Consider the following 25,214-nt stretch of genomic DNA (forward strand, 5'->3'; position numbering starts at 1 on the left):
TCTGTTTCTGTTGGTATAAAATTCTCAAGAACCTTATAGGTCTCCCATGTATGTCATGGGGATTTGCTTCATTAGACAAGCGGCTCCTCCACAGATGTTGCCTATATAATCACATATCTATATTTTAGTTCAGCTGAGATGGCTGAGGAGATCTATGAGTTACATGCTTAGTCTCATCAAAGAACATTTCTGTGACTAAATATTCTGATCTTTCGCTGCTTCCGAGGCTCTAGCAAAAGTTGTTCAGCCACACTCTTGGTTATTCTACAGAGCACACTTAACCTGACAGAGAATCTCAATTTTAGCATCTTTTGTAGCCGGAGTAAGCTAAGACAATCGAAATCATCAAGTCTTGATTTCTTTTTGTTGAGCAGTTCTCCTCCCCTCAGTTTATTTTGTTCTTCTCACATTTTACTTTAAGCAGCAAAACAGAAACCAGCTGCATCTTCATCACCTAGAAACCTCCTTAGTGTATATCCAGAAAGTTCTGCTTTCTATATATCTGCAGGACAGGATTTTGCTCCACTTTCTGTCACTATATAATAAGAATCCTCTTCCTCACGTTTCCAAAAACGTATTCTTTATTCCCTTCTGAGCCTTCACCAGTCATACCTTTAACCTTCATGTTCGTACATACTTGTGCTGTTCAGGATGATTTATGAATTCTCTGAGACAACATAGATGTTCTCTTCCATGTCTTTCCTCCTTCAGAGTCCTCCCTAGGTCTTCAGCATCCGCATTTCTACAAACTGCTCAAGGCAATCTAGGCTTTTTTTTTTTTCAATCATTCTACTTAAAATTCTTCCAGCCTCTACCCACTGCCCAAAGCCATTGCCACATTTTTAGGAATGTTTTAGAGCCATAACCCACTTTTAAGAACCAAAGTCTGTATTATTTCCATATTGCTGCCATAACAATTTACTATAAATAGTGGGCTTAAAACAATACAATTCATCATCTTACAATTAATGTCAGAATTATGAATGGCCTCACTGGGCTAAAATCAAGTTTGTAACAGACTTTCATTCCTTTCTGGAGGCTGTAGGGGACAACTTTACTTGATGTTTCTGCTTCTTAAGGTCACCCACATATCCTATTCCCTTTTTCCATCTTCAGAGCCAGCAATATTGCATCTCTCTGACCATTCTTCCATAGTCACTTATCCCTCTCTCCATAGCCAAGAAAGGTTCTCCACATTTTAAGGATTAGGGGAGTATATTGGGGCCACCCAGAGTATCCAAGATAATCTCCCTCATTTTAAGGACCCTAGTAGAATTAAATCTGCAAAGTTCACTTACCATGTAAGATAACAGATTACATGTTTCAGGGATTAGGGCACGGACATCCTTGAGACACCATCATTCTACCTACCATGATATTATAAATAATAATAATGATGAAACTCTTGTATTTAAAAACTAATTTCTACATCAAAAGCAAACAAAATCTTATTCACTCTTACTTTTTTTCCTCTCAGCTTTTTCTAAAGTAGATTTGTTTCCAAGATCCACAGTTCCTAAAAAAAAAGGTAGTAGTGAGAAATTAGAAATAAATAAATAAAAGTTGCAGAACTTAGCATGATTTATAGTGCAGAAGGCTTTAGTTTATAAGGATCTTTCATCTATTGATTCTCTCTTTGTTCCAAAGAAACTAAAAACTTCAGAATTGAGAAGTAGGATTCCAGGATTGGCCGTGCGTCTTCCGTTATTTCTCAATAGGATTTTGAAAAACACCTTAGTATTTCAGTTTATGAGGGATAGGAACAGACCTGGTCTTAAGACGTCTGGGTGCATGGGAGGATGCTGACCAAACTGAGCCACACACTAGCAGGGCTTCTCTGTTTTTTTGGTTTTGTTTTTTTTTTTTGGCCCTCTGTATTTTGCACTGCATTCTCTTTCTTCTTTTACACATAGCTTATGGATTTGTGTTCATGTCTGTAATTGCATTATATTTTAGCTCTGCTTCTTTCCCACAGTGGTCTTAGAAATTCGAAATTGAAGAAGGCAGGTCTCTTAATTGGCTTCTTCACAGAATGATTTTGTGAAACAGAGTTCCTTCACCCCTTTCCCCAGTACATGAGACCACTAGAAATACCTAGAAGCTAAGTTAACTCAGGTCCCTCTAGTCCAGTGATGGCAAACCTTTTGAGCTCGGCGTGTCAGCATTTTGAAAAACCCTAACTTAACTCTGGTGCCATGTCACATATAGAAATTTTTTGATATTTGCAACCATCGTAAAACAAAGACTTATATTTTTGATATTTATTTTATATATTTAAATGCCATTTAACAAAGAAAAATCAACCAAAAAAATGACTTCGCGTGTCACCTCTGACACGCGTGTCATAGGTTCGCCATCACTGCTCTAGTCTGTGCCTGATGTGCATGACCTGCAGGTTGCTTCAGGTCCTACCAATAAGGTGGTGAAGTTCATGCATAGTGGGCAGCTTTGCCCAACCTGAAGCACTTTTCTTACCCCCACTCTCACTCTGCCTGCTATCCCCACCCCCATTCTACCTCAACTCCCATCTTCACTCTATCTCTTACCTCCACTCTCTTTTATCTATTATCTCCACCCTCATTCTACCTCTTTTTTTCATTCTTTCTTTGTATCATTCTAAACTTGTTTAAATATTTATTAGCTGGAAAAATGGATCAGAGAAGTATCTATTCTAATAATAGAGGGATATGCAAATTGGTCAGGATGCCATCACATAACGACCAATCAGGACGGGAGCAGGGCCGCAGCAGAGAGCTCTCAGCACACCTGCGCCGGGGGTCTGCAGGGTGCAGAGAGGAAAGGAGAGCACATAGGCAGTTAGGGGGATCAGACCAGCAGGGGAGAGCAGTTAGGGCCATCAGGCCAGCAGGGAAGCAGTTAGGGGCATCAGGCAGGCAGAACGGTGAGTGGTTAGGAGCCAATGGTTCTGGATTATGAGAGGTATCATGGATTGGAGAGGGTGCAGGCTGGGCTGGAGGACCCCCACTCCTGTGCACAAATTTCGTGCACTGGGCCTCTAGTACATACATAAAGCCTAAATTTTAAAAATGATATCAAATTATATATTTTTAATATTTTTGTTTATTAATTTTATTTTTAACTAGAGGCCCAGTGCACAAAAATTTGTGCACTTGGGAGGGTCCCTCAGCCCGGCCAGTGCCCTCTCGCAGTCTGGGACCCCTCTGGGAATGACCACCTGCTGGCTTAGGCCAGGTCCCCGAGGATTGGGCCTAAGCTGGCAGTCAGACATCCCTCTAGCAGCCTGGGAGCCCTCAGGGGATGTCCAATTGCCAGTGGGGAGCAGGCCTAGCTGCAGTCAGACAACCTTAACACTGCTGAGGAGTGGGGAGAGGCTCCCACCACCACGGCTGTACTGGCAGCCGTCAGCCTGGCTTGTGGCTGAGCAGAGCTCCCCCTGTGGGAGCACACTGACCACCAGGGGACAGCTCCTGCCTTGAGCGCCTGCCTCCTGGTGGTCAGTGTGTGTCATAGTGACCAGTGATTCCCAGTCACTCTGCTGTTACGGTCAATTTGCATATTACCCTTTTATTATATAGGCTAGAGGCCTGGTGCATGGGTGGGGGCCGGCTGGTTTGCCCTGATGGGTGTTCTGGATCAGGGTGGGTTCCCAGTGGAGGCTGGCTGGAAGCAGGTATTTGGGATTTATTTGGCTTCTATAATTGAAACTTTGTTGCCTTTTGCGGAGGCCACAGCCAGTCAGGCAAGCGGGAAGTTTGGCTTCCTTCATCGCCAGGGCAACCAAGCCTCCTGCTTGCTCCAGCTCCATGGCTGCCAGCCACCATCTTGGTTGGGTTAATTTGCATATAGTAGCTCTGATTGGCTGGTGGGCGTGGCTTGGGTGTAGCAAAGGTACAGTCAGTTAGCATCTTTGTCTTTTATTAGTGTAGATTTAAGTTATTGGGGTGATACTCGTTGACAAAACCGTATAAGTTTCAAGTGTACAATGCAATAAAACATCATTTGCACACTGCATCAATCACCCATTACCCCAAGCAAAGTCCCTTAGTTTAGCTCATTTTTGCTAATTATGCTGGTTTCTGGCAAAGGTATCTCTTTATACCTCTCCTTGTCTTTCTGTGAATGTTTTTATTAATCTCCTTTCATGAATATCTTAGCTCTCTGAAATTTTTCTTTAACTCTTACCCCAATATCTTCCTCTCTCTGAATATAGATACACTCTCTGATATCAACTTTTACATCTACTATTTCTGTTTTTGATATTTTTTCCAATTACTGGGGAAATTTTCCTGTTGAATTCCCTGCATGAGGCACTTGTTCCCTTCCCTTTCTACTTCTAACCAAGGTCACCAGGACTGTCTCCATGAGCCCTGATGACATGTCCCAGACCCTTGCCTGGTTCCGAGATTCACATCACACATTCTTTCAGCCAGCCTTACCTATACTGTCAGACACTTGGTTACAGTCAGTCCTTGCTTGGGCTTCAGATTTAACTCCCAAATTTAAACATGGCTTTTCCTCCTTTATATGCACTGGGTCTACAGAGCAGGAACTGGTTTTGTTTCCCTGGTGGAGTAGCTCTGCTCCTGGACAAAATTGTAATAAATGAAGAATTTCATTAGCCTCCCCTAAGGGAGTGAGCACCCTCACGACAATCAATAAGCCCTTCTTCCTATAATTCCACTGCAGAGGAAAGCTCCCCCAGCCCTGTCCTTTTTTGCTGCTCAACCCTGTCCTTTCTTTGTGCCTCTCTTTTTAAAAAAAATGTTTTAATTGATTTTTAGAGAGAGTGGTAGGGAGAGGGATAGAGAGAAACATCAATGAGAGAGCAACATCATGGATCAGCTGCCTCCTGCACACACCCCTACTGGGCATGGGGCCTTCAGCCCTAACATGTGCCCCAATAGGGAATCAAACCAGTGACTTCTGGGTGCATGGGAGGATGCTGACCAAACTGAGCCACACTAGCAGGGCTTCTCTGTTTTTTGTTTGTTTGTTTGTTTGTTTTTGGCCCTCTGTATTTTGCACTGCATTCTCTTTCTTCTTTTACATGTAGCTTATGGATTTGTGTTCATGTCTGTAATTGTATTATATTTTAGCTCTGCTTCTTTCCCAAGGTGGTCTTAGAAATCTGGAATTGAAGAAGGCAGATCTCTCATTTGGCTTCTTCCTAGAATGACTTTGTGAAATAGAATTCCTCCCTCCTTCACATTCTAGAACCCTTTGGAATATTTACTTGAGAAAAAAATTGAAACTGTATTGAGTCTGAGTGATTGACCTCTTTAGGTTTAATTGTCCCAGCCATTACAAATACAAAAGTTAAAATATGAACAATATTAAATTAAAGCAAATTTGTATTTTAGTATAAAGGTATTAAGAAAAAAATAGCACCTTTTGTAAAAACAAAGCAAAAATCCTGTTCATTTGTAACCATGAAAAGTTCTTATTTGCTTGCTCTTACCTGTTTTGCAAAGTATTTTTCTAGATGTAGGTGATTTTATGAAATCAATGGACTCTATAAAGTAAAAGAGAGAGAACAGTATTTGTTTGCAGTGGTCTTACATAGTCTATCGCAACTCACACAACAGGTAGGGTTTGTGATAATTTCAATGTTGAGATTATCATTTTTCTCTTTCTCTCAATTGTACCCAGTTCTAGAGCTCAGGGTCATAATGCTGGGCTCCTGCCTGGCTCTCCATTTTACTTTCCATGTGAATTAATAAATGACCCTCAAACATTATCTCCATTTTCCTCCACTGTTAATGCTGGGATAACCTACTTACCCTATCTCCCTGTTAATTTTTTTGTGAAGACAAAATGAACTTGTATTCACAAAAGCCCTGTGAAAAATCAAACTGTAAGTCAATAGTTTAAGTATCATTTAAGTTTGAGAGTAGTTGGTCTAAACTATTTTTCCATTAGTAATTAATGTTAGCACAGATTATTCTTTGAAGACGATCTAAGTTTTGCAGTAATGACAATATTATCAACAGATAGTGAAATACTGTGCTCACTCACTATGTTGTATAGAATATGAACACTTTAGCATTAATAGATATGACAGTGCATAGTAAAAATGGCTGTTATTTACTAGTGTATTATTGATACATTTTCAATATGTTAATTGAATACATTTATCCAGTTGAACAACCACTTATAATGCCTCTTGCTTCCTACAATTTCCCAATAGGATTGAAAAAGTCAAATGCTTAAAATTGTATCCAAGAAGTAATGAGTCAATGCATATAGAGAACTTCAGAGAAAAGATTCATCCAAAAAACAGAGCTCTGGATTTAGACTCTGGATATTTGTCCAGAAATATAATCTTATCTGATACAATTTAGAATTATAAACAGGTGGCTTCTTGGGTCTCTCCTCCTTTGCTTGATTCTAAGGGATCTAGTTTATTGATCATTGAACAAGGAATAGGATTCTTTAGGTGTCTCAGTATGAGACCAAGGAATCAATGGAGCATGGAATTCCCTAATAATTCCCTAATACAACTTGAAAAATCAACAAAACCCATGTATGCCATGGCCTGCACACAGGGCACCTGGTCCATCCCTTTAAGTCACCTGCCTTGTAGGTTAGTGATGCTCCCATTCACTATCCCCAGAGCAGAAAGTCACTGGTAAAGAGCACCTATGCTCTGCTTGAATCTTACCTTCTTTCACTTCTCTCTCTTCTACCTCTTACCCCTTCTATTGTCATTTCACAATTCCTTCACCTGCTGTTTCTTTGTGGGGAGACCTTGGAAATCTTGTGTTAAGAGGAATGCTGGTAGAGAGCCACTTCTACCTCCTGGTGCTCCTTGAAATAATCTTCTCTTGTGTTTGAGCAGTAGACCCATTTTGGGACCACCTTTCAGAGCACTTTGCCTACACTAAGCCACAAGTCAGAATGTACACTCTCTAAAAATGGAAGGAAACTTACATTTTACATTAATAAATATAGAGAACTTTTAGAACAAAAATATTATTTATAATAGTGTTCTGTTGTAACTTCAAGACAAGGTAATATCTTTTTTTGGGGGGGGGTCATTTCCTAGTGGGTTTTCCTAAATAGACATGTTTCTACTATACTCTGAGAAAGAAGAAAGGGAAAATCAATCACCACTTTGTGCTCTAAAGACCTGCAGATTTTATGACTACTCATGCTACACATAGGATTGAGGAAACAGCATTTTGATAACTACGTTGAGCTCCAGCTTTACAAAGGAAATAACCCAGAATCCAGGAAGCTGGTCTTTTCTTTTCCCTTTATCTCCATGAGACTTTGTGGAAGACCTCGAAACATTTATGTGATTTTGTTTTCTCATTTAGAAACAAGAGTAACAATGGCCATCCTGCTCACTACTCAGGGCTGTTGTAAAGAAAAAAAGTAAGACACTATTTGCAAAGGTATTTTGAAAAGTCATTCTATATGTCATGACCTGCTGGAAAACTCTCTAAAAATCAACAATTTGGGTTTCAAAACACCTTATCCATTTCTGCTAACACAGGAGAGCTGGAGGAATTGACCCTCAACGCTATTCAAACTTTGTGATTAGATGACATATGACCTTCCAATAAAGAAATATTGTAGCTTTCTCTTCTCTATAGAAATCACTGCATAAATCCAACAATTTATAGTCATAGAATTAGTTTTAAAATAAATTCACTACTTTGCTAGCCTATTTCTACTATATAATCAATAGATGGGTGCATAGGTTAATTAACAATACCTATGAATTAATAGTCCTCATGTTTAAAAAATATAAATATAATAATTTCTTATTAACTTGCACATCCCAAAAGGTCGAGTAAAATAAACACAGAGAATGGGATTCCAAAATAAACTAGATCTGTGGTATAGGATGAACTCAGAATTGATGCTTTAGGAAACAGTAGCTCTTAATTGAGGTTCCTGCACCCCAAGCCCTGAGTTCCCACCTCCTTACCAGTTTTCCTTTTCAATGCTGAGGTGGAAGCTTTGGAGGGTCCATCTCCTTCAGTGAATTTCTTCCTGTTGATCTCTGCACAAAGGAGAAACAACCTCTAATGTCCCAGGATGGGGCCATGAGTCCACTGAGTGCACTCGGGACTCATGAGATCACTAGGAAGTCCTAGAAGCTAAGTTAACTCAGATCCCTTTTGTCTGTGCCTGATGTGCATGACCTGCAGGTTGCTTCAAAACCTACCAAAAAGATGGTGAAGTTCATGCACAGAAAACTGCTTTGTGTAACCTGAAGCACTATTCTTACCCCCACTCTCACTCTGCCTTCTATTCCCACCCCCATTCTACCTCAACTCCCATCTTCTCTCTATCTCTTACCTCCACTCTCTTTATACCTATTGTCTCCACACTCATTCTACCTTTTTTTTAATTCTTTCTTTGTATCATTCCAAACATGTCTGAATATTTATTAGCTAGAAAGATGGATCAGAGAGAAGTATACATACATAAAACCTTAAATTTTAAAAATAGTATCAAATTATATATTTTTATTTATTAATTAATTTTATTTTTAATTTAATTTATTGGGGTGATACTCGTTGACAAAACCGTATAGGTTCAAGTGTACAACTCAATAAAACATCATTTGCACACTGTGTCAATCGCCCATCACCCCAAGCAAAGTCTCTTGGTTCAGTTCATTTTTGCTAATTATGCTGATTTCTGGCAAAGGTATTTCATTATACCCCTCCTTGTCTTTCTGTAAATGTTTTTATTAATCTCCTTTCATGAATATCTTGGCTCTCTGAAATTTTTCCTTTTCCTTTAACTCTTACCCCAATATCTTCCTCTCTCTGAATATAGATATACTCTCTGATATCAATATTTACATTTACCATTTCTGTTTTTGATATTTTTTTACAATTACTGGGGAAATTTTCCTGCTGAATCCCTGCATAAGGCACTTGTTCCCTCCCCTTTCTACCTCTAACCAAGGTCACCAGGACTGTCTCCATGAGCCCTGATGACATGTCCCAGACCCTTGCCTGGTTCCGAGATTCACATCACACATTCTTTCAGCCAGCCTTACCTATACTGTCAGACACTTGGTTACAGTCAGTCCTTGCTTGGGCTTCAGATTTAACTCCCAAATTTAAACATGGCTTTTCCTCCTTTATATGCACTGGGTCTACAGAGCAGGAACTGGTTTTGTTTCCCTGGTGGAGTAGCTCTGCTCCTGGACAAAATCGTAATAAATGAAGAATTTCATTAGCCTCCCCTAAGGGAGTGAGCACCCTCATGACAATCAATAAGTCCTTCTTCCTGTAATTCCACTGCAGAGGAAAGCTCCTCCAACCCTGTCCTTTCTTGCTGCTCAACCCTGTCCTTTCTTTGTGCCTCTCTTTTTAAAAAAATGTTTTTATTGATTTTTAGAGAGAGTGATAGGGAGAGGGATAGAGAGAAACATCGATGAGAGAGCAACATCATGGATCAGCTGCCTCCTGCACACACCCCTAGTGGGCATGTACCTGGCTGGAAATGGAACTGATGACCTCTTGGTTCCTGAGTTAACTCTCAACCACTGAGCCACACCAGCCAGGCTCTCTGTGCCTTTCGATGTTTTACTTTCTGGGGGGAAAAAAGCCTATTTTTATCTGAATGGGTTCCAGGGCCTTTTTTTAAAAAATTTATTTTGTGGACATCTTTACTTCTTAATGGTGTTGGGAACACCCCTTTATGCCTTCTTTGTGATGACTTCTCAAATCAGACATAGATGACCATTCTTCAGTCATTGTCCTTTATTTATTCTCAACATAATTGTCTTTGTGTCTCCCCAAATTTTTTTCTATTTATTGTTATTATTTCCCTCTGCATTTTTCTCTCTTCCTTCTCCCTTTCTCTCTCTAGTTTTTTATCAGTGTCCCCATGGCCAGCAGGGTCTAGGGGGAAGCACTGTAGCTGTGCAGGATACAAGAAGCTGCCAAGAGTGAGATCCTCCTTGCATGTGACCCAGGTTCTCCAGGCCTCACCATAGATGGGGACTTGCTACCCACCTGATTTTTCAGTTTATCCATTCCTTGTTACTAGTATGTTTTCTACGCTCTTCTTTTCTATTTCTATTTCTTAATTATTCCTGTGAACTGTGAATGCCTTTTCTACATCTAGTTTGTCTTTCTTTATATTTGTCTTTTTAGCACTCAATCATCACCATAGTCTTCCCTGTGCCTTAACCCACAATACCAAATCCCTCCACCTGCCAGTTCCCCTCCACACTCATCAAACAGTCTTACCGCTGTCTTAGACTCTTGGGCACATTGTTCATTTGCTTGTTGGCTTTTTAGTGCATCCTCATTGTCACTGGTTGTACCTGTTTCAGTTGCATTTATCTCTGGTGTGTCATGGCGGAGCTCTAAGGGTACACGTTCAGGCTGGGCTGTATCTAGACCACGTTTAGATTCATAGATATTTTAGTCACTCCCTGCATCAATTAGAATCTAACAGGAAAATACAAAGCTCTCTAAGCTTTTGGATCAGAGGGAATTTAATCCAGGGGATTAGTTATACAGCTGATGGTAGAGCTGACAATTCCAATTGCAGGAATTTGGCAACCCAAAGACTAGTCAACAGGAAGCTATGGGAGCGATCTAGGGTGAGCGCATGTGTCACTGGATAGGTAGAAGCTGGACCATGGCTGGATTGGTTGGTGGGAGGTAGAGTCATGGGAGGTGTAGCCAATGCCAGAATTGTTGCCCAAGACTGTGATGGGGAAATACCATGCTTCTCTCTTGCTCCCCTCCCCCCCACATCTACTCTCTTGCTGGTATCACCCAGGTGAGGAGCTCAGCAGGAAGCAGTAGCAAGATGACAAGCAAGTACGCATAGTCTGTGGCAAGAGATAGAGGGCAGAGCAGAGCATAAACCCATAAGGAATGAATCCCTGAGTAAACCACCCAGGACCAGCATACCCCCTTCCCCAATGTGAGCCTCCTCTGTTCATGTTTTATTCCATTGACCCACCCTACTCTGTTCCCACAAACCTCACTAGTGTATGAATAGATAAATATTTTTCATTGCAGCTTGGATTTTTCCATATAGTACTGTTTTTCTAAGCAAAGTAATTTATGTAACGATTATTTAAATATTAATTCCCACAATTTTAACATAGAACCTTGGCCCTGGTGCATGGTTTGTGCCACATCTTGGAGCCTCCTCTTGTGGGTGGGGCATGAAGCACAGTCCTTCCCTGGCCTGTGCTGGTCACAGTCAACTGTCCCAGCTGAGTCAGGCTCTTCCGCACATTTATTGGTGGTTTGCTGTGCATCATTTGGGTTATAATATCACCTCCTCCTCCCCCAAAAACCAACACCCTGCGTGCGCACACACACACACACATTGAAGCACTTCTCTGCTCATTACTCATTCCGATTCTTTCCTCTCACCTCTCCTATTCCCATCAGCTGCTGTGGTAGATGAACTGCTAAGAATATGGATTGACGCATGTTAGATATTTTATATTCTTATTAACTTTTTTGACAAAATGTGATTTGCTAAAATATCCACTGAGCCAAACCGGTTAGGGCCTGATTTGCTAAAATATAATGGTGCTTTCAAAATCATTCTTAAAGATTTTTTCTTTTATAAAAATGTATTACTAATTTAGAACATCCTTTCTTAAATAAGACATCCCAGTATAAACTACGTAATAATGACTTTTATGTTGTTTTTAGAGCAGCTCCAAACCTGCTGCCCCAGAGATGATGGGAGAGGGTTTGCTTAGGAAGCACATGGCATCCATGGTCCTGTGTGAGGGACCCAACAGGTGAGAGACCCTGACCTAGGGGGAACACATTCATCACCCTTACCCCATCACCCTCACTGCAGTGCTGGCCACCATTAGTTGTGATGTGAAAGCAAGGCTGCAGCCAGATTCAAGCAAGACAGAGGCAGAAAACTGTGAAGCCAAGTGCATTGGCATTAGTTCCAAGCCCAGGCTGTCAGAAGCTGGCAGCAAGTGCATTTCAGGAGTATGGAAGGAGCGACTCTCCCAGGCAACCAGAAAAATGAAGACTCTGTTATCTATAAATCCTTGGTGAAATTGCCAATGCAAAGACTGACTATTCTGGGCAATTAGTACTAAAAAGAAGCAGCCCTCCTACCATAGCACCTGCCAGATGGGACAAGGAAGCAAAGGGTCATAGAACAGTAAACAGGAATAGACCTTTGTAATTACAGGCATCTGGGCCTAACCACATCACTCTTTGATAAGAAGTATCACCAGTTCCTGTGAGAAGAAATGAGAGGTTTATTTCAAAAATTGAAGTATAGGCTGTGACATTCTCCCCTAATCTCATTTACCTTTTATAAAGTAGGAGTTCAAGATCCCCTCCCCCAGGTATCAATACAGAGCCCATCTGGACCAGGAGGATCCTACTCATCTCTTGCCATCAGCTGCCCCCTGTCCTCAGCCAGGCCATCTCACTGAGATCATCCACAAGCCACTCAGAAACCAGAAATGGCTTTTCTTGTCACCCATGACTTAGGGAACCGGTTTTTGTTGTCAGCACTACACCTGACTGGTGACTTTACCTGACTTTCTACAAAGTCATGTCTCCTGTCCCACCCCACTTCACACTACACCCTCCCTAAGCATGTCTGTTTCTCTGTCTTGTTGGATTTATATGAGGTTCAAGTCTGATTCTCCTGTACTTCCTCCAGTTCCTGGTATTCTTGTTTCTGTATATTTCTCTCTGCATAGTTCTCTACTTTTGACTCATGTTTCTTTCTTTTCCGTGAAATAATCTGGCTGTGTATAGGGTTAGGCACACAGACCCTGGATTCAGAATGCCTGGTTCATCTTGCTCATTTGACCTCAGGCCAACTACATACATGGCCTCGAAGATTTCAGTCTCCTATTCTGCAAGTGGACAGAAAGTGATACTTCCCCCCAAGGGCAGCTGTGAGCACTAAGCCCACAACTGCCAGAGTAAATCATCTATAAGTGAGTTCTTAGTAATATGGTTGTTGTTACTGTGTCCTCTAACCCTTTTCCTTGCCTTTAATTTCCCCTTTTTCTTCATCTCTCAAAATACCCACATCCCCTCTTGCATATCTCATCACTTCCTTTCTTCTCTCCTTATGACTGCCCATCTCCTTGAATATTCCTGCTCCTGAACAGCATCTCCCACATTTAAATCAGTCCCTTTGTCATCATCCAGGATCTCTTCTGTAATGTTGACCTTAGGCCCATAGTTCTTAGCCCTTCACAGCTTCACACTCATCTTGTCACCCACAGCCATAGGGAATCTTCTCCAGCAGGATCTCTCTAAATCATAATTACTTCCAGGTTAGCATCGTCTTTAAATCTGGTTTCTTGCCCTAGCTGGTTTGGCTCAGTGGATAGAGTGTCGGCCTGCGGACCAAAGGGTCCCAGGTTCGATTCCAGTCAAGGGCACATCACAGCCATAGAATCTTCTCCAGCAGGATCTCTCTAAATCATAATTACTTCCAGGTTAGCATCGTCTTTAAATCTGGTTTCTTGACACACTGGGTTCCTAATCCTCTATCTTGGTTATTGGGATAATGGTATCTTGTCATAGCTCTTCCTCTAGGATCAGCCCCTGGTCAGACTCTCATACAAACAGCCCTCCCTTCCTTTTCTAGGCTCTTCAACAGGTCTTCCTTAATTCCCAGACTCCACTCAGGACTCAGGCCCACTTCCCATTCTCCTTTCCTCTTAGCAGAAGAGAATCAGTTTTTATCTGTTTGCAATCACCTTGTTCCAGGCTTAGTTGGTCATTAGGCCTCTCCTCGATTTCTTCTCCATCACTTTCTAAGAAGAATTCTATTTCTGGTATCACTGAAGAGAGAGCAAGAGAAGAAGACAATTAGAGATCTTCATGGAATGGGAACCATCTGAAATTACATGTTTAGGATTTTCCACTCCTTGGATCACTCAGTGCTCAGTGGGTCCCATTCCTATTGGTAATGTTCTCTCTTCATTCCTGAGACAGAAAGAGAAAAACCAACAAAGGAGCTCTTATGCCTCCCACATAGAAAGGAGCCACTTGAATGTCAGGATAAAGGAGCTGTGGCAGCATTGTGGACTTGTTACTCATGTAAAATATTTCAGCTGGCCGGGAAAGCATATATCAAAATAAATAATATACTGCTTAATAACCAATGGACATAAGACACTGGGGGATAGGGGAGGCCGGGGGATTGATAAGGGCAGGAAAAAACAGGAGACATATGTAATACTCTTTGTAATACTTTAAGCAATAAAACAATTTTTTTTAAAAAAAGGCCAAAATAAATAAATAAATAATATACTGCTTATTTTGAAATGTGTTCGCTGAACTGTTCTAACCATAGAGGAAAAACAAGGATTTCCTTGGGAGGAAAACAAAGACCCTATAGAGGTTTATGTGTATAAAAGAGAACAAAATTCCAAATCTTTAAAAATGTGGCTGGACAAGAGAAGGTTTTGGCTCAATTGAGTCAGGGAGGATGACTGCTTCCCAAAGAGAGAAGCCAGAGCACATGGGAGCAACTGGACAGACTGAGATCCCAGGACAAAGGAAGGACACTCCTTGAAGCTGCAAGCAGGGACTGAATTTTGTGGCACAGGAGGACATCCCAAGAGGCCCGGACCAGGGACCTTGGAAGGCTGCCCAAAGAGGGAGAACATAGCACCAGCCCATGGCCCCTGTATGTAAGTAGCCCAGCAAACATATGGAGGAAGGTAATACACCAATAGTCCTTGGTGCAGGTCTCTGGAGGATGCCTGGGGAAGAGATGGAGGGAAGCAGTTAGCCAACATGCCTCAGGGCTGATGGCACAGGTACCTCCTAGGGCAGTGATGGCGAACCTTTTGAGCTTGGCGTGTCAGCATTTTGAAAAACCCTAATTTAACTCTGGTGCCGTGTCACATATAGAAATTTTTTTATCTTTGCAACCATAGTAAAACAAAGATTTATATTTTTGATATTTATTTTATATATTTAAATACCATTTAACAAAGAAAAATCAACCAAAAAAATGAGTTCACGTGTCACCTCTGACACGCGTGTCATAGGTTCGCCATCACTGTCCTAGGGCAATAAAGCTATACTTATCAACCTGTACTATCTCTTTATTGTGTGGTAAATAACATTAATTTTTTAATTTTTGAAGCCAGACTTTCCAAAATCTTTTTTTTTATTCTTGTTCCATTTGAATAAACTCCCACAATCTGCTTCTCTCTCTGAGATTAATCTAATTTGTCCTACTTCTGCAGATACACAGACCCTTTAACGCTTTATGCTTGCTCCCGTATCATCGCATTCCTCAGTTCATATCATTTTTCTTTTCAGTTCTCCAGCATTGCATGGAAATCTTTTTGAGACCAAAAATATATAGAATAAAAAAATTTTCTAGGCAAGTCAAACAAAAATTATTGGAGGACACCTCTTTACTAAGAACCAAAAAAAGAAAAGAAAAAAAAGAAAAAGAAAAGAAATCATGCCTCTCAGGGAAAAAGTAGAGAATCAAACCAGACGTATTGTACAGTATCAAAAACCATCTCTGGCAGAGCAATTGGTTTTTTGATTATTTGATTGTTGTTGTTTTTAAAATATATTTTATTGATTTTTTACAGAGAGGAAGGGAGAGGGATAGAGAGTTAGAAACATTGATGAGAGAGAAACATCGATCAGCTGCCTTCTGCACACTCCCCACTGGGGATGTGCCCGCAACCAAGGTACATGCCCTTGATCGGAATCGAACCTGGGACCCTTCAGTCTGCAGGCCGATGCTCTATCCACTGAGCCAAACAGGTTAGGGCTGATTATTTGATTGTTGATCACACCTCTTGTGAAGAATGAGTTAATAAAAACATTTCTACTTCTTCAAGAGCAAATTTGAACTTGAGTTAATTTTCTTGCTCATTAATCTGGAAACCTGATGATGGTGGTCTTTCTTCTGAGTTAGTAGGCCAACACTACTAAGCTTAGAGTTAAAAATGACCAGTGACTGTAGGTGGGTAAATTTCATGTGGCCTGGGAAGAAGTAGATGTGAACTATAATCCATTTTTTGTCTTCATTCAACATAGCAACTCTTGTAACTCAACTGTCCATTGAGCAATCTCTGAAAATTAGGACTACAGAGTTGTTCCATGAGATAGTGACTCCCCTGGGCATTATGTGGCTAAATCAGGGCAGATACTGCACCAATATCTAAGCTGTCACTTGAGGTGGGTTGTAGTCAACTTAGTGGACTGCTGTATGGAAACTTGCAAATGGTCCCATAGGAGAGGAGCAACTGATAATACCTTTTTGAGATGAGTGTTTCCTGTCACTTGTCCTTCTAAGTAAATCAGATGTCCCTGTGCCCTGGGTAGTCTTGTGACTCTAAATGCCTAGGAAAACAGACCTTTAGGTGGGTGTCTGTACTCTAGCCATTATATCATAAGCATTGAGAGACTCATGATATGTTTGTTTTCTTAACTGCTACATCCAGACTGCCAAGCACCTTGTGTGACACAAGGTAGACACTCAATACATACCTGTGGGAATAAATTGGCCCTGGACATAAAAATGTAGGTAATAAACCTAATTACCTTTGTTGAATATTCTATAAATGCGAAGTAAATCGGGGTAATTCCTCGTGATGGTCCTGCTGAACAGTGCTCCCAGAAGAGACATGTCAAATTTCTTCTCCAGTTCACAGAGAACATCGTATATGACTTCATGTACAGCAAACCGTTTTTTAAAAGATTCTTGAGATTTCTTAAAAATGGTGAAAGGGGAAAACATAAATACAGACTTCCAAGTTACAGAAGAGCCCTAAAAGCAATGTTATTGTTAATGTATTATAATTTCCCAACATAGGTATCTTCTCACATACAGTTTTAGAATTTCTCTAATTTTGTATGGCTACTAAGTGGAACAACTAAATCCTTCCTCCTAGAAAACACCCATTTGTGAATCTGAGCTCCTCACCCTTTTTTACATGAGATGGAATAAGGCGCCATTAGGAAGAACAAAAATAGTTTCAAGTGAAGTAATATGTAGCCCTTTCAGGGCCTGGCTAAATGTTTTAGGAATAGACTTACTGGGTGATGAGATGCTATTCTATTGACTGAACAACCCTTGTCCCTTCCCCGGGACTGACTTGGCCTGGAAGCTCCTGTGAACTTTGCCATAGAGAAAGCCTATGCATAGGGAAAGTGAAGACTTGCATCTCTGTATCTCCACCTATGTCTTTCACTAAAATTAACCTAAATTCTAAGACTCCAGAAATACCAAAAGAAAAGGGAAAAAAACAGAAAGGAAACTGAAAACTGTTGTTGAAAGAATAGCAAGCATCTACTTTCAAATTTGTCCCACATTAATTCTCTGTGGATCTTAATTTTCTCTGTATTAAGTATTTAAATTGATGTTCACTGAAATGAAATGTTATGTCAATTATTATTTTATTAAATGAAGTCATTCAACTTATTCAGCCATTCATTAATATTATGTTTAATTCCTAGTTTATATTATACTGTATATATAATTTCTAGAATGCATTGTACACCCACTTCAGATCCGCACCACGGAGCCCGTTCCTTCAGTCAGAATCAGGACTATCTCCAGTAATGACTGCTTCTCTTCTCTCTTTTCACCTTACAGGAACACTTAATAGCAGTGCTTGGGAAGGTCTCCACTCACAGGCAACTCCTCAGTTGCCCAGTTATGCTCTGACGTTTAATTCCAGGATATCAAAGTATAACTTAGTTTGGGGTTGTTTTATCAGATTGTGACATAATAAACCTCACTTACTTCATACATTTCATTGGTGATGAATTGATGGTCACGGAGAAGTTCAAGGAAAGGAAATGTTGTTTTTATTGCACCTGAAATCTCCACCTTATATTTTTTGAAGTATTTGAATGCAATGTCACTGATACGTTTGTTTTTTATGTCCTCATCTTCTGCAGACATACTAGGGAGAAGGGATACCATTATAAAATGGCCATCAAGGTTTCGATATGCAGTAACATTTAATATATGAAGGATAGATAGGCTGTGAAGAACCAACATAATTAAAATAAGTGGTCTTGAGTAAAGATTAGAACAAATAGAATGGAAGAAATAGACAAAACTGTAATAAAATGAAGCATAGCGAATTAAAAAGACATAATATTATTGAATAATGCAAGCCTGTCATGATCAAAGCCATTATAAAGTTATTTTGTCTCAAACATATCTGCAATGTTTTATGAAAACATTTTAATTGCCTCTAACCCCCTGCCAGCCTGATCTCAACCCCAACTGCCCTCTCCTGCCCGCCTGATCACCCCTAACTGCCTCGGCCCCCACCACCATGGCTTTGTCTGTAAGGAAGTCGGATATTTGGAAGATAGCCAGCTATATGCACTATACTGCCAAACTGGTCATTAAAAAATTGAACCACTTTCTTACACCTTACACCAAACAGCGGTTGTCCTTAAAACCCCTCCTCAGCCCCCACCTTAGGTTCTGCCTTCGCAGTTCACCCAGATTAGGTTGATTGGTCAGTTTTTATGCCAGTCAGCATCAAAATCTCCGCCTCCTAGGCAGCCATTGGCTCCTCTGAAAAATCCAGAATGGCCCTGCCTTCATGTCCTCACCAGCCCTTCAGTCACGCCCCAGTCTGCTACTGGGTGTATCTCTGGCTGTTCTGAGAAATGGCACCTCAGGTCTGTGCTGGTGGCAATTTTGAATTCTCATCCGTGACCTAACCCTACAGTGCGAGCTCCGTAAAGGCAAGCATTTCTCTTGTTAATTCTTAGTGCACTCATAGACTTTACCTGTGTCTATGCATCTATACTAGCACAGCATAGTGACTGGTCAAACGGTCATTTTGGTCATCACGGTCACTGCCTTTTTATATATATAGACTAGAGGCCCGGTGCACGAAATTTGAGCACTGGAGGGGGGGTCCCCCAGCCTGGCCTGTGCCCTGTCACAGTGCAGGAGCCCCGCGATTGATCGCCCCAAAGAAGTAGGCCCCACCCACCCATCCGGGGCTCCTTGATGGATTGCCCTAAAGAGGTAGGCTGGAGTTGGGATCCCACCTCCATGCCACACTGAGCCTCACCACACAGAGCCAAGAGGAGGCAGGACCTCCAGGCAGGCCTCGCCTCACGGAGCCTGGGGACCTGCCTCCCAGGCAGGCTTCATGCTGTGCACACATCGTCAAGCCCAGCCCCGCCCACCTGTGTGCGCCCACTGTGTGCGTAGCTACTTAGGCTTTTTTTAGTAAGGATGATTATATATGGAGAAATTATAGAGACCTAACTAAATTCCCTAAGTACTAGAAAAGGAATTTGCTGAGGAACCTGAATAAAAATCAAAACAGGTACATAAAACTAACAGATATTATATGCACAACATATATTGAAAAGAAATAATACTTCAAACACAATAGTAAATACACATATATCATCATAATAAGAGGCTAATATGCAAATGGTTGTCACACCATGACGCCTTAATGACAGATCAGCAAGGACCTGAGGTCACACCCCCCGCCTGGTAGAGCTTGACAGGGGACCTAAAGCTACACCCCCCACCCAGCAGGGCTTGACAAGGGTGGGGTTGGCTGGGTCTGGGTCTGGTGTGATTTCGAGGCGCGTGCATTTGGGCAGGCACTTGACTGGGTCCCGTGGCATGCCCCAGACTCTGACAGGAGGGAGATTTTCATGTACATTTTACTAATTTTCTTTCATCTCTGATACTTCTATTATAGAGAAAGGGCAAATAGCAATATTAAAATATTTCCTCTAAAAAAAGTATTTCCTCTAATTAATTCCCTTTTAATGTGCATGAATTTCATGCACCGGGCCACTAGTATACTTATAAACATCTAAAAGTTATGAACCTATATGAAAGAAACTATAATGTCTTATTGAAGGAAATTAAACAAGATATAAATAAATGGAAATGTAGAAGGTACCTCCAATTAGAAAAACATAGCAATTTAAAAATGTCAATCCTTCTGACTTTTTTTTTAAAACATATATTTTATTGATTTTTTACAGAGAGGAAGGGAGAGGGATAGAGTTAGAAACATCAATGAGAGAGAAATATTGATCAGCTGCCTCCTGCACACTCCCTACTGGGGATGTGCCTACAACCAAGGTACATGCCCTTGACCAGAATCAAACCTGGGACCCTTCAGTCCTCAGTCCGAAGCTCTATCCGCTGAGCCAAACCAGTTAGGGCTATCCTTCTGACATGTGTAATACCATTGAAACTGGCTATCGTAATTCATTAATTTATATGACAGAACAAATATCTAAGTCAAGCAAATAAAAGTATTACAAGAGTAGAGGAAGACTTAATAGGTTTAAATATTAAAAATCAGTGAGATTAAAAGAATGTAGGAAAATACTTTCAGCACACATGTCTAAGGCTTAATATATCTAATATATAAAGATTTCAGTCTGTTTACGAAATATGACATATAACCCCAACGAAATGGACCTGAACAGTCACTTAGAGAAAAGAAAATTAAAATGTCCAACAAATACATGAATACATGCAAACTAAAACATCAATGAGGAACCACTTATCATCCACTAGACTGGCAAAAATGATTTCGTAAGGGACAATGCAGCAAGGGGGAAGATTCAGAGAAGTAGGCATTCATTGCTGGTGTGAACATAAATTGCTGTAGCTGGTCCTATACAAAAGTGAAAATAATAAAGCTTTATTTTTATTTTTATTTTTTTAATCCTCACCCAAGGACATTTTTCCATTGATATTTAGAGAGTGGAATGGAGGAGGAGACAGAGAGAAACATCAATGTGAGAGAGACATATAGATTGGTTGCCTCCTCCATGTGCCCTGACCAGGGATGGGATCAAGCCTGCAACTAAGATACATACCTTTGACCAGAATCAAACCTGGGACCCTTCAGGCTACAGGCTGATGCTCTATCCACTGAGCCAAACCAGCTAGAGCTCTCCTATATTTTTAAAAAGTGTCATTGCCCTAGCTGGTTTGGCTCAAGGGCATATATCTCAGTTGCGGGCTCCGCCCCAGTCTGAGCCCTGGTCGGGCAGGTGCAGGAGGCAACCAATCAATGTTCTTCTCTCACATCAATATTTCTCTCCATCTTTCCCTCTCCCACTCTCTCTAAAAATCAATGGAAAAATATCCTTGGGTGAGAATTTATATATATATATATATCTCCTAATATATAAAAAGCCAGGGGTCGTCACAAATATGATAAATATATATATATACACATAATAAAATCTTTGTGACTTTGGTTAGACAAAAAGATAGCTATAAGACCAAAAGCTTGATAAATTAGAATAAAAAAATATTTAAACTTTTGTGCTTTAAAAGACACCATTAAAATTAAGCCCGGCTGTGGTGACTCAGTGATTAAGCATCAACCTATGAATCAGGAGGTCACGGTTTGATTTCTGGTCAGGTTAGGGCATATGCCCAGGTTGAGGCTTAATCCCCGATTGTGTAGGAGGCAGCCAATCAATGATTCTTTCTCATCATTGATGTTTCTATCTCTCGCTTCCTCTCCCTTTCTCTCTGAAATCAATAAAAAAAATTTAAAAAAGAAAATGAAAAAAACTAGTTACAAAGCAGAGAATGAGAATCTGGGCTTGGTCCAGGACAAGGACTTCTGCTGAGAGCAAGGAAGACAGATAAGATTGTGATGGTCATGCAAGGCTGGAGTGAAGCACCCCAACACAGTCAGTTCCCCCCTCAGGATATGCAGTCAAGTTTTTCAGGCCAAGAAGCTAAAGAAACCATGTCAATTGTCACTGAAAAGCAGGGTAGCATTACCCAAAGGCTCACCATTCAGAAATGGCAACAATTATGATGAGGTCTAGAGAACACAGAGTGTTATTGAAAGCTGGGAAGTCATTTTGCCCTGAGGAAGCTGTATCAATTCTGGACACAGCTAGAGGCTGACTATCTGGCTTGATACAGGTAGTGGGTTCTGGCTGGGGAATAAAGAAACTAACACAATCAACATTTTAAAAAATGTAGTAATAACAAGAAACCACAATAACTATTAAAAATTAAGTAATTGTCATAGAAGAAAGGTTTGAGATAACCATTATGAAAACAAAGTGAAATCCTAAAGCGATGATTTATTAGAGACAGATAAAGTTGTGAAGGTTAAAGTTGCACCAATGGAAGAAAAGTTTTGCCCCCAAATTTAAAATATATATATATACATTTTTGAAGATAGTAGAGAAGAAAGTTTCCCTGAAGTAAAGGTAGAATTGAATCTGCCACCTTAAGAACAGGAGAACTGTGGTAAAAGACAGTGTGTGTGGAATTCACCAGTAACTTTCTTCGTCACTTTTATTTATTTGTAATAACAAGGGTGCATCTATCTTATAAAATCAGTACTATAATAACTTTTTACTCTAAATTTAAAAGTTTTAATAAGATAGAAGTCACCATAAAACAGTTAAAAGGAAGTATATTTATAAAGAAGTTTATTTATAAAGTTCAAACTACATAGCAAACTCTCCCGTATCATTACAGAAAAGATAATCACCTCAACTGATTACATTGGTCAAAAATAAACCAGCAATGATAGATCAGGCAATTTAAATGGTCAAGAGACACAAAACCATGTTCAACTGCCCATGTATTCTGAGAATGCAAATGAAAAGGATGCATCCCTTTATCTAGCACAGCGGTTCTCAACCTGTGGGTCATGACCCCTTTGGGGGTTGAATGACCCTTTCACAGGGGTCGCCTAAGACCATCGGAAGACACATATATAATTACATATTGTTTTTGTGATTAATCACTATGCTTTAATTATGTTCAATTTGTAACAATGAAAATATGTCCTGTATATCAGATATTTACATTATGATTCATAACAGTAGCAAAATTACAGTTATAAAATAGCAACGAAAGTAATTTTATGGTTGGGGTCACCACAACATGAGGAACTATATTAAAGTCTCGCGGCATTAGGAAGGTTGAGAACCACTGATCTAGCACCTCTGTGAAGTCTGGGTGTGGAGAGATGGTTCATCAGCTAGTGGTAGGAGAATATAGTGGTTCAGCCACTAGGAAGGAAATTTTGTAGGATCCATAAACAATTAAATATTAGTACCCTTTGCCTCAACAATTTCACCTTTTGGTTTTTGACACAAGACAAATACTTGTATATATGCAAAAACATAAATATACAATTGTTATTTATCGCAGTTTTTTGGTAACAGTGAACAACTGAAAAGAACATAAATGGTTTAAATATCAGTTCCATGAAGTAATGTGCAACTGTTAAGAGTGAGGTGGATCCATATGTTTATTAACATGAAAAGACCTCTAATAATTTTAATATTAATTTTTAAATGTAAAATGAAGAATGGTATATACAATGTAACCTTATCATTAAAATATAAGACAGAAATGTTTTCCATAGGAAAATAAGTTATATGTGTAAATGCAGAGAGAGACATAAAATACTATGCCTCTCTCTTCATAACACTCAACAGGACCAGGATTGGAAGCTGCAGTGGGGTGGGTTGGTGAAATAGGATTTTTCCCTCTACATACATCCATGTCATTCAAAACTTTATGATCAAGACTGTGTAATGCATTTCTTTTGTATTAAAAAGACATCCAATTAAACATATTAAGTAATGTTATTTACTGACCCATTACTAGAGAAAGACAGGATCAATAGCCTTTTCCTTGTCAGAGGTATAATGCATTAAAGAGCAGAAACTGAAAGTACAGATGTAAATACTCGGCCCGCACTCGACTTTCACATCTTTGTCCTCCCTCTTCCTTTAACTCCAGTCAATCAAGATCCCTGGGGGAAGAACCCACACCCCTAGACAGATTCAGGAATAAGGCCAGGCTGGCCCCTCCCCAGGTCAGGTATGAGACCAAGGCACCCCAAATTTTATACTTTCAAACATACTCTCTTTGAAACAACCTAGGTGAAAGCAGAGGGGGCCTGAGGAAAATGAGAGGGTTCAGACATCATGAGAAAATAACAAGTCACTGTCTCAAAGTATCAGAAACGACAGCGGAGTCCAGATGGGCTTCGAGCTGAGCAGGAGCTATAAGACAAGAGTCCTGTGGGTTGTGGCAGCTGCACTCACACCAGCAGCTGTCCCTCTGCAGTTTAAAGATCCAATTCCCTCACTGGTATTCCTGTATTCCATTACATTGCACACCAGTGTTCCTGTAAAGCAGGACGGACGTCAAGGTTTAGACGAGTGTCTAATAAACACACTAAAGCAGCAGCACAGCCAGACAGAAAGTTAAAGGGAGAGAGAGACTGACCTGGTGCTGAGGTCGCTGCCCCTACTGGCCATCGTCCTGCCCCGGGCCCTGCCTGGACCACTAATCCTTCCAGTCTCCCCAGCCTGGGTCTTTGTGGCTGCTGATCCCTGAGCAGGAAGTGAGTGAACTCACCCAGGGAGGGTTCCACCCAAACGGGGAAATGAGAAGTGAAAGTCACACTGTCTCCCTCCTCCTGCAGCCAGAAAGGGAGGGGGTGCGGGGCGGGGGGGCGCGAGTTCCTTTGCCATCAGGACATGTAGCAGTAGGAATAGAGAACAAAGAGGGACAGGAGGGACCTGGAGGCCAGGGGAGGAGGACCCCAGGGGAGGAGCAGGACCAACCCCCAGGAGTCCCCTTGCTTGTGCAAAAACATGAAAAACACCTGTAAATCCCACTGTCCTCACCTACTGCAACTTTCTAAGAGGGTGCAGAGACGTAACTCTTTAGGTCTCAATGTTCAGAAACAGGACTGGAGAAGCAACATTCTCAATAGCAATGGTTTCCACATTTGTTCCCTTGAGCCCCACTTCCTCTGACTGTAAATAAGGGTTCTCACCCTATTTCATTTAACACAGAGAGGAAGGTTCTACCCTCTCTCCATGTATGTCTTTTCTTTTCTCCCAAAGGAGCACACATCAAATCTAGACAGATTCCATACACTGATGAGAACATTTTTTTTTTAACAAGAACACAGGGTCTCAGTGTGTCCCAAGTTCTGCACACAGGGGGGATCTCTCTCTCCCTACCCTGCCTCCTGTCTCACTTGGGAGGTAGAAGAACTAGTAAGCAGAGCCTCTGCTGAGCACAGCTGTCCTCTGCTCCCATCCTCCATGGTGCTTGGGGACAAGACAGAATTTGACACCAATGACACCAACCTTTTCTAGTGTCCCATGTCTCTCCTCATCCCTGAGCAATAGGCTGCCTAGGCCACCACCATGCTGAGTGTTGGCAGCAGCATCAGCAGCCACTGGCCCAAAGGATGAAGACCTAGAACCTCT

The 25,214-nt window shown here is 40.9% G+C and overlaps 1 protein-coding gene across 1 annotated transcript in view; it reads right to left on the reverse strand.

The window, feature by feature from the left end:
* The window catches only part of LOC102254069 (filaggrin-2-like), a 108,291-nt gene that overhangs the window by 13,397 nt on the left and 69,680 nt on the right, over window positions 1–25,214 (reverse strand). Inside the window, exon 18 of the mRNA XM_014530175.1 lies at window positions 1,463–1,516. Coding sequence (XP_014385661.1) covers window positions 1,463–1,516 — 54 coding nt within the window. The remainder of the gene's footprint in view (window positions 1–1,462; window positions 1,517–25,214) is intronic.

Source organism: Myotis brandtii, unplaced genomic scaffold, assembly GCF_000412655.1.
Source record: "Myotis brandtii unplaced genomic scaffold, ASM41265v1 scaffold727, whole genome shotgun sequence".
NCBI lineage: Eukaryota > Metazoa > Chordata > Mammalia > Chiroptera > Vespertilionidae > Myotis > Myotis brandtii.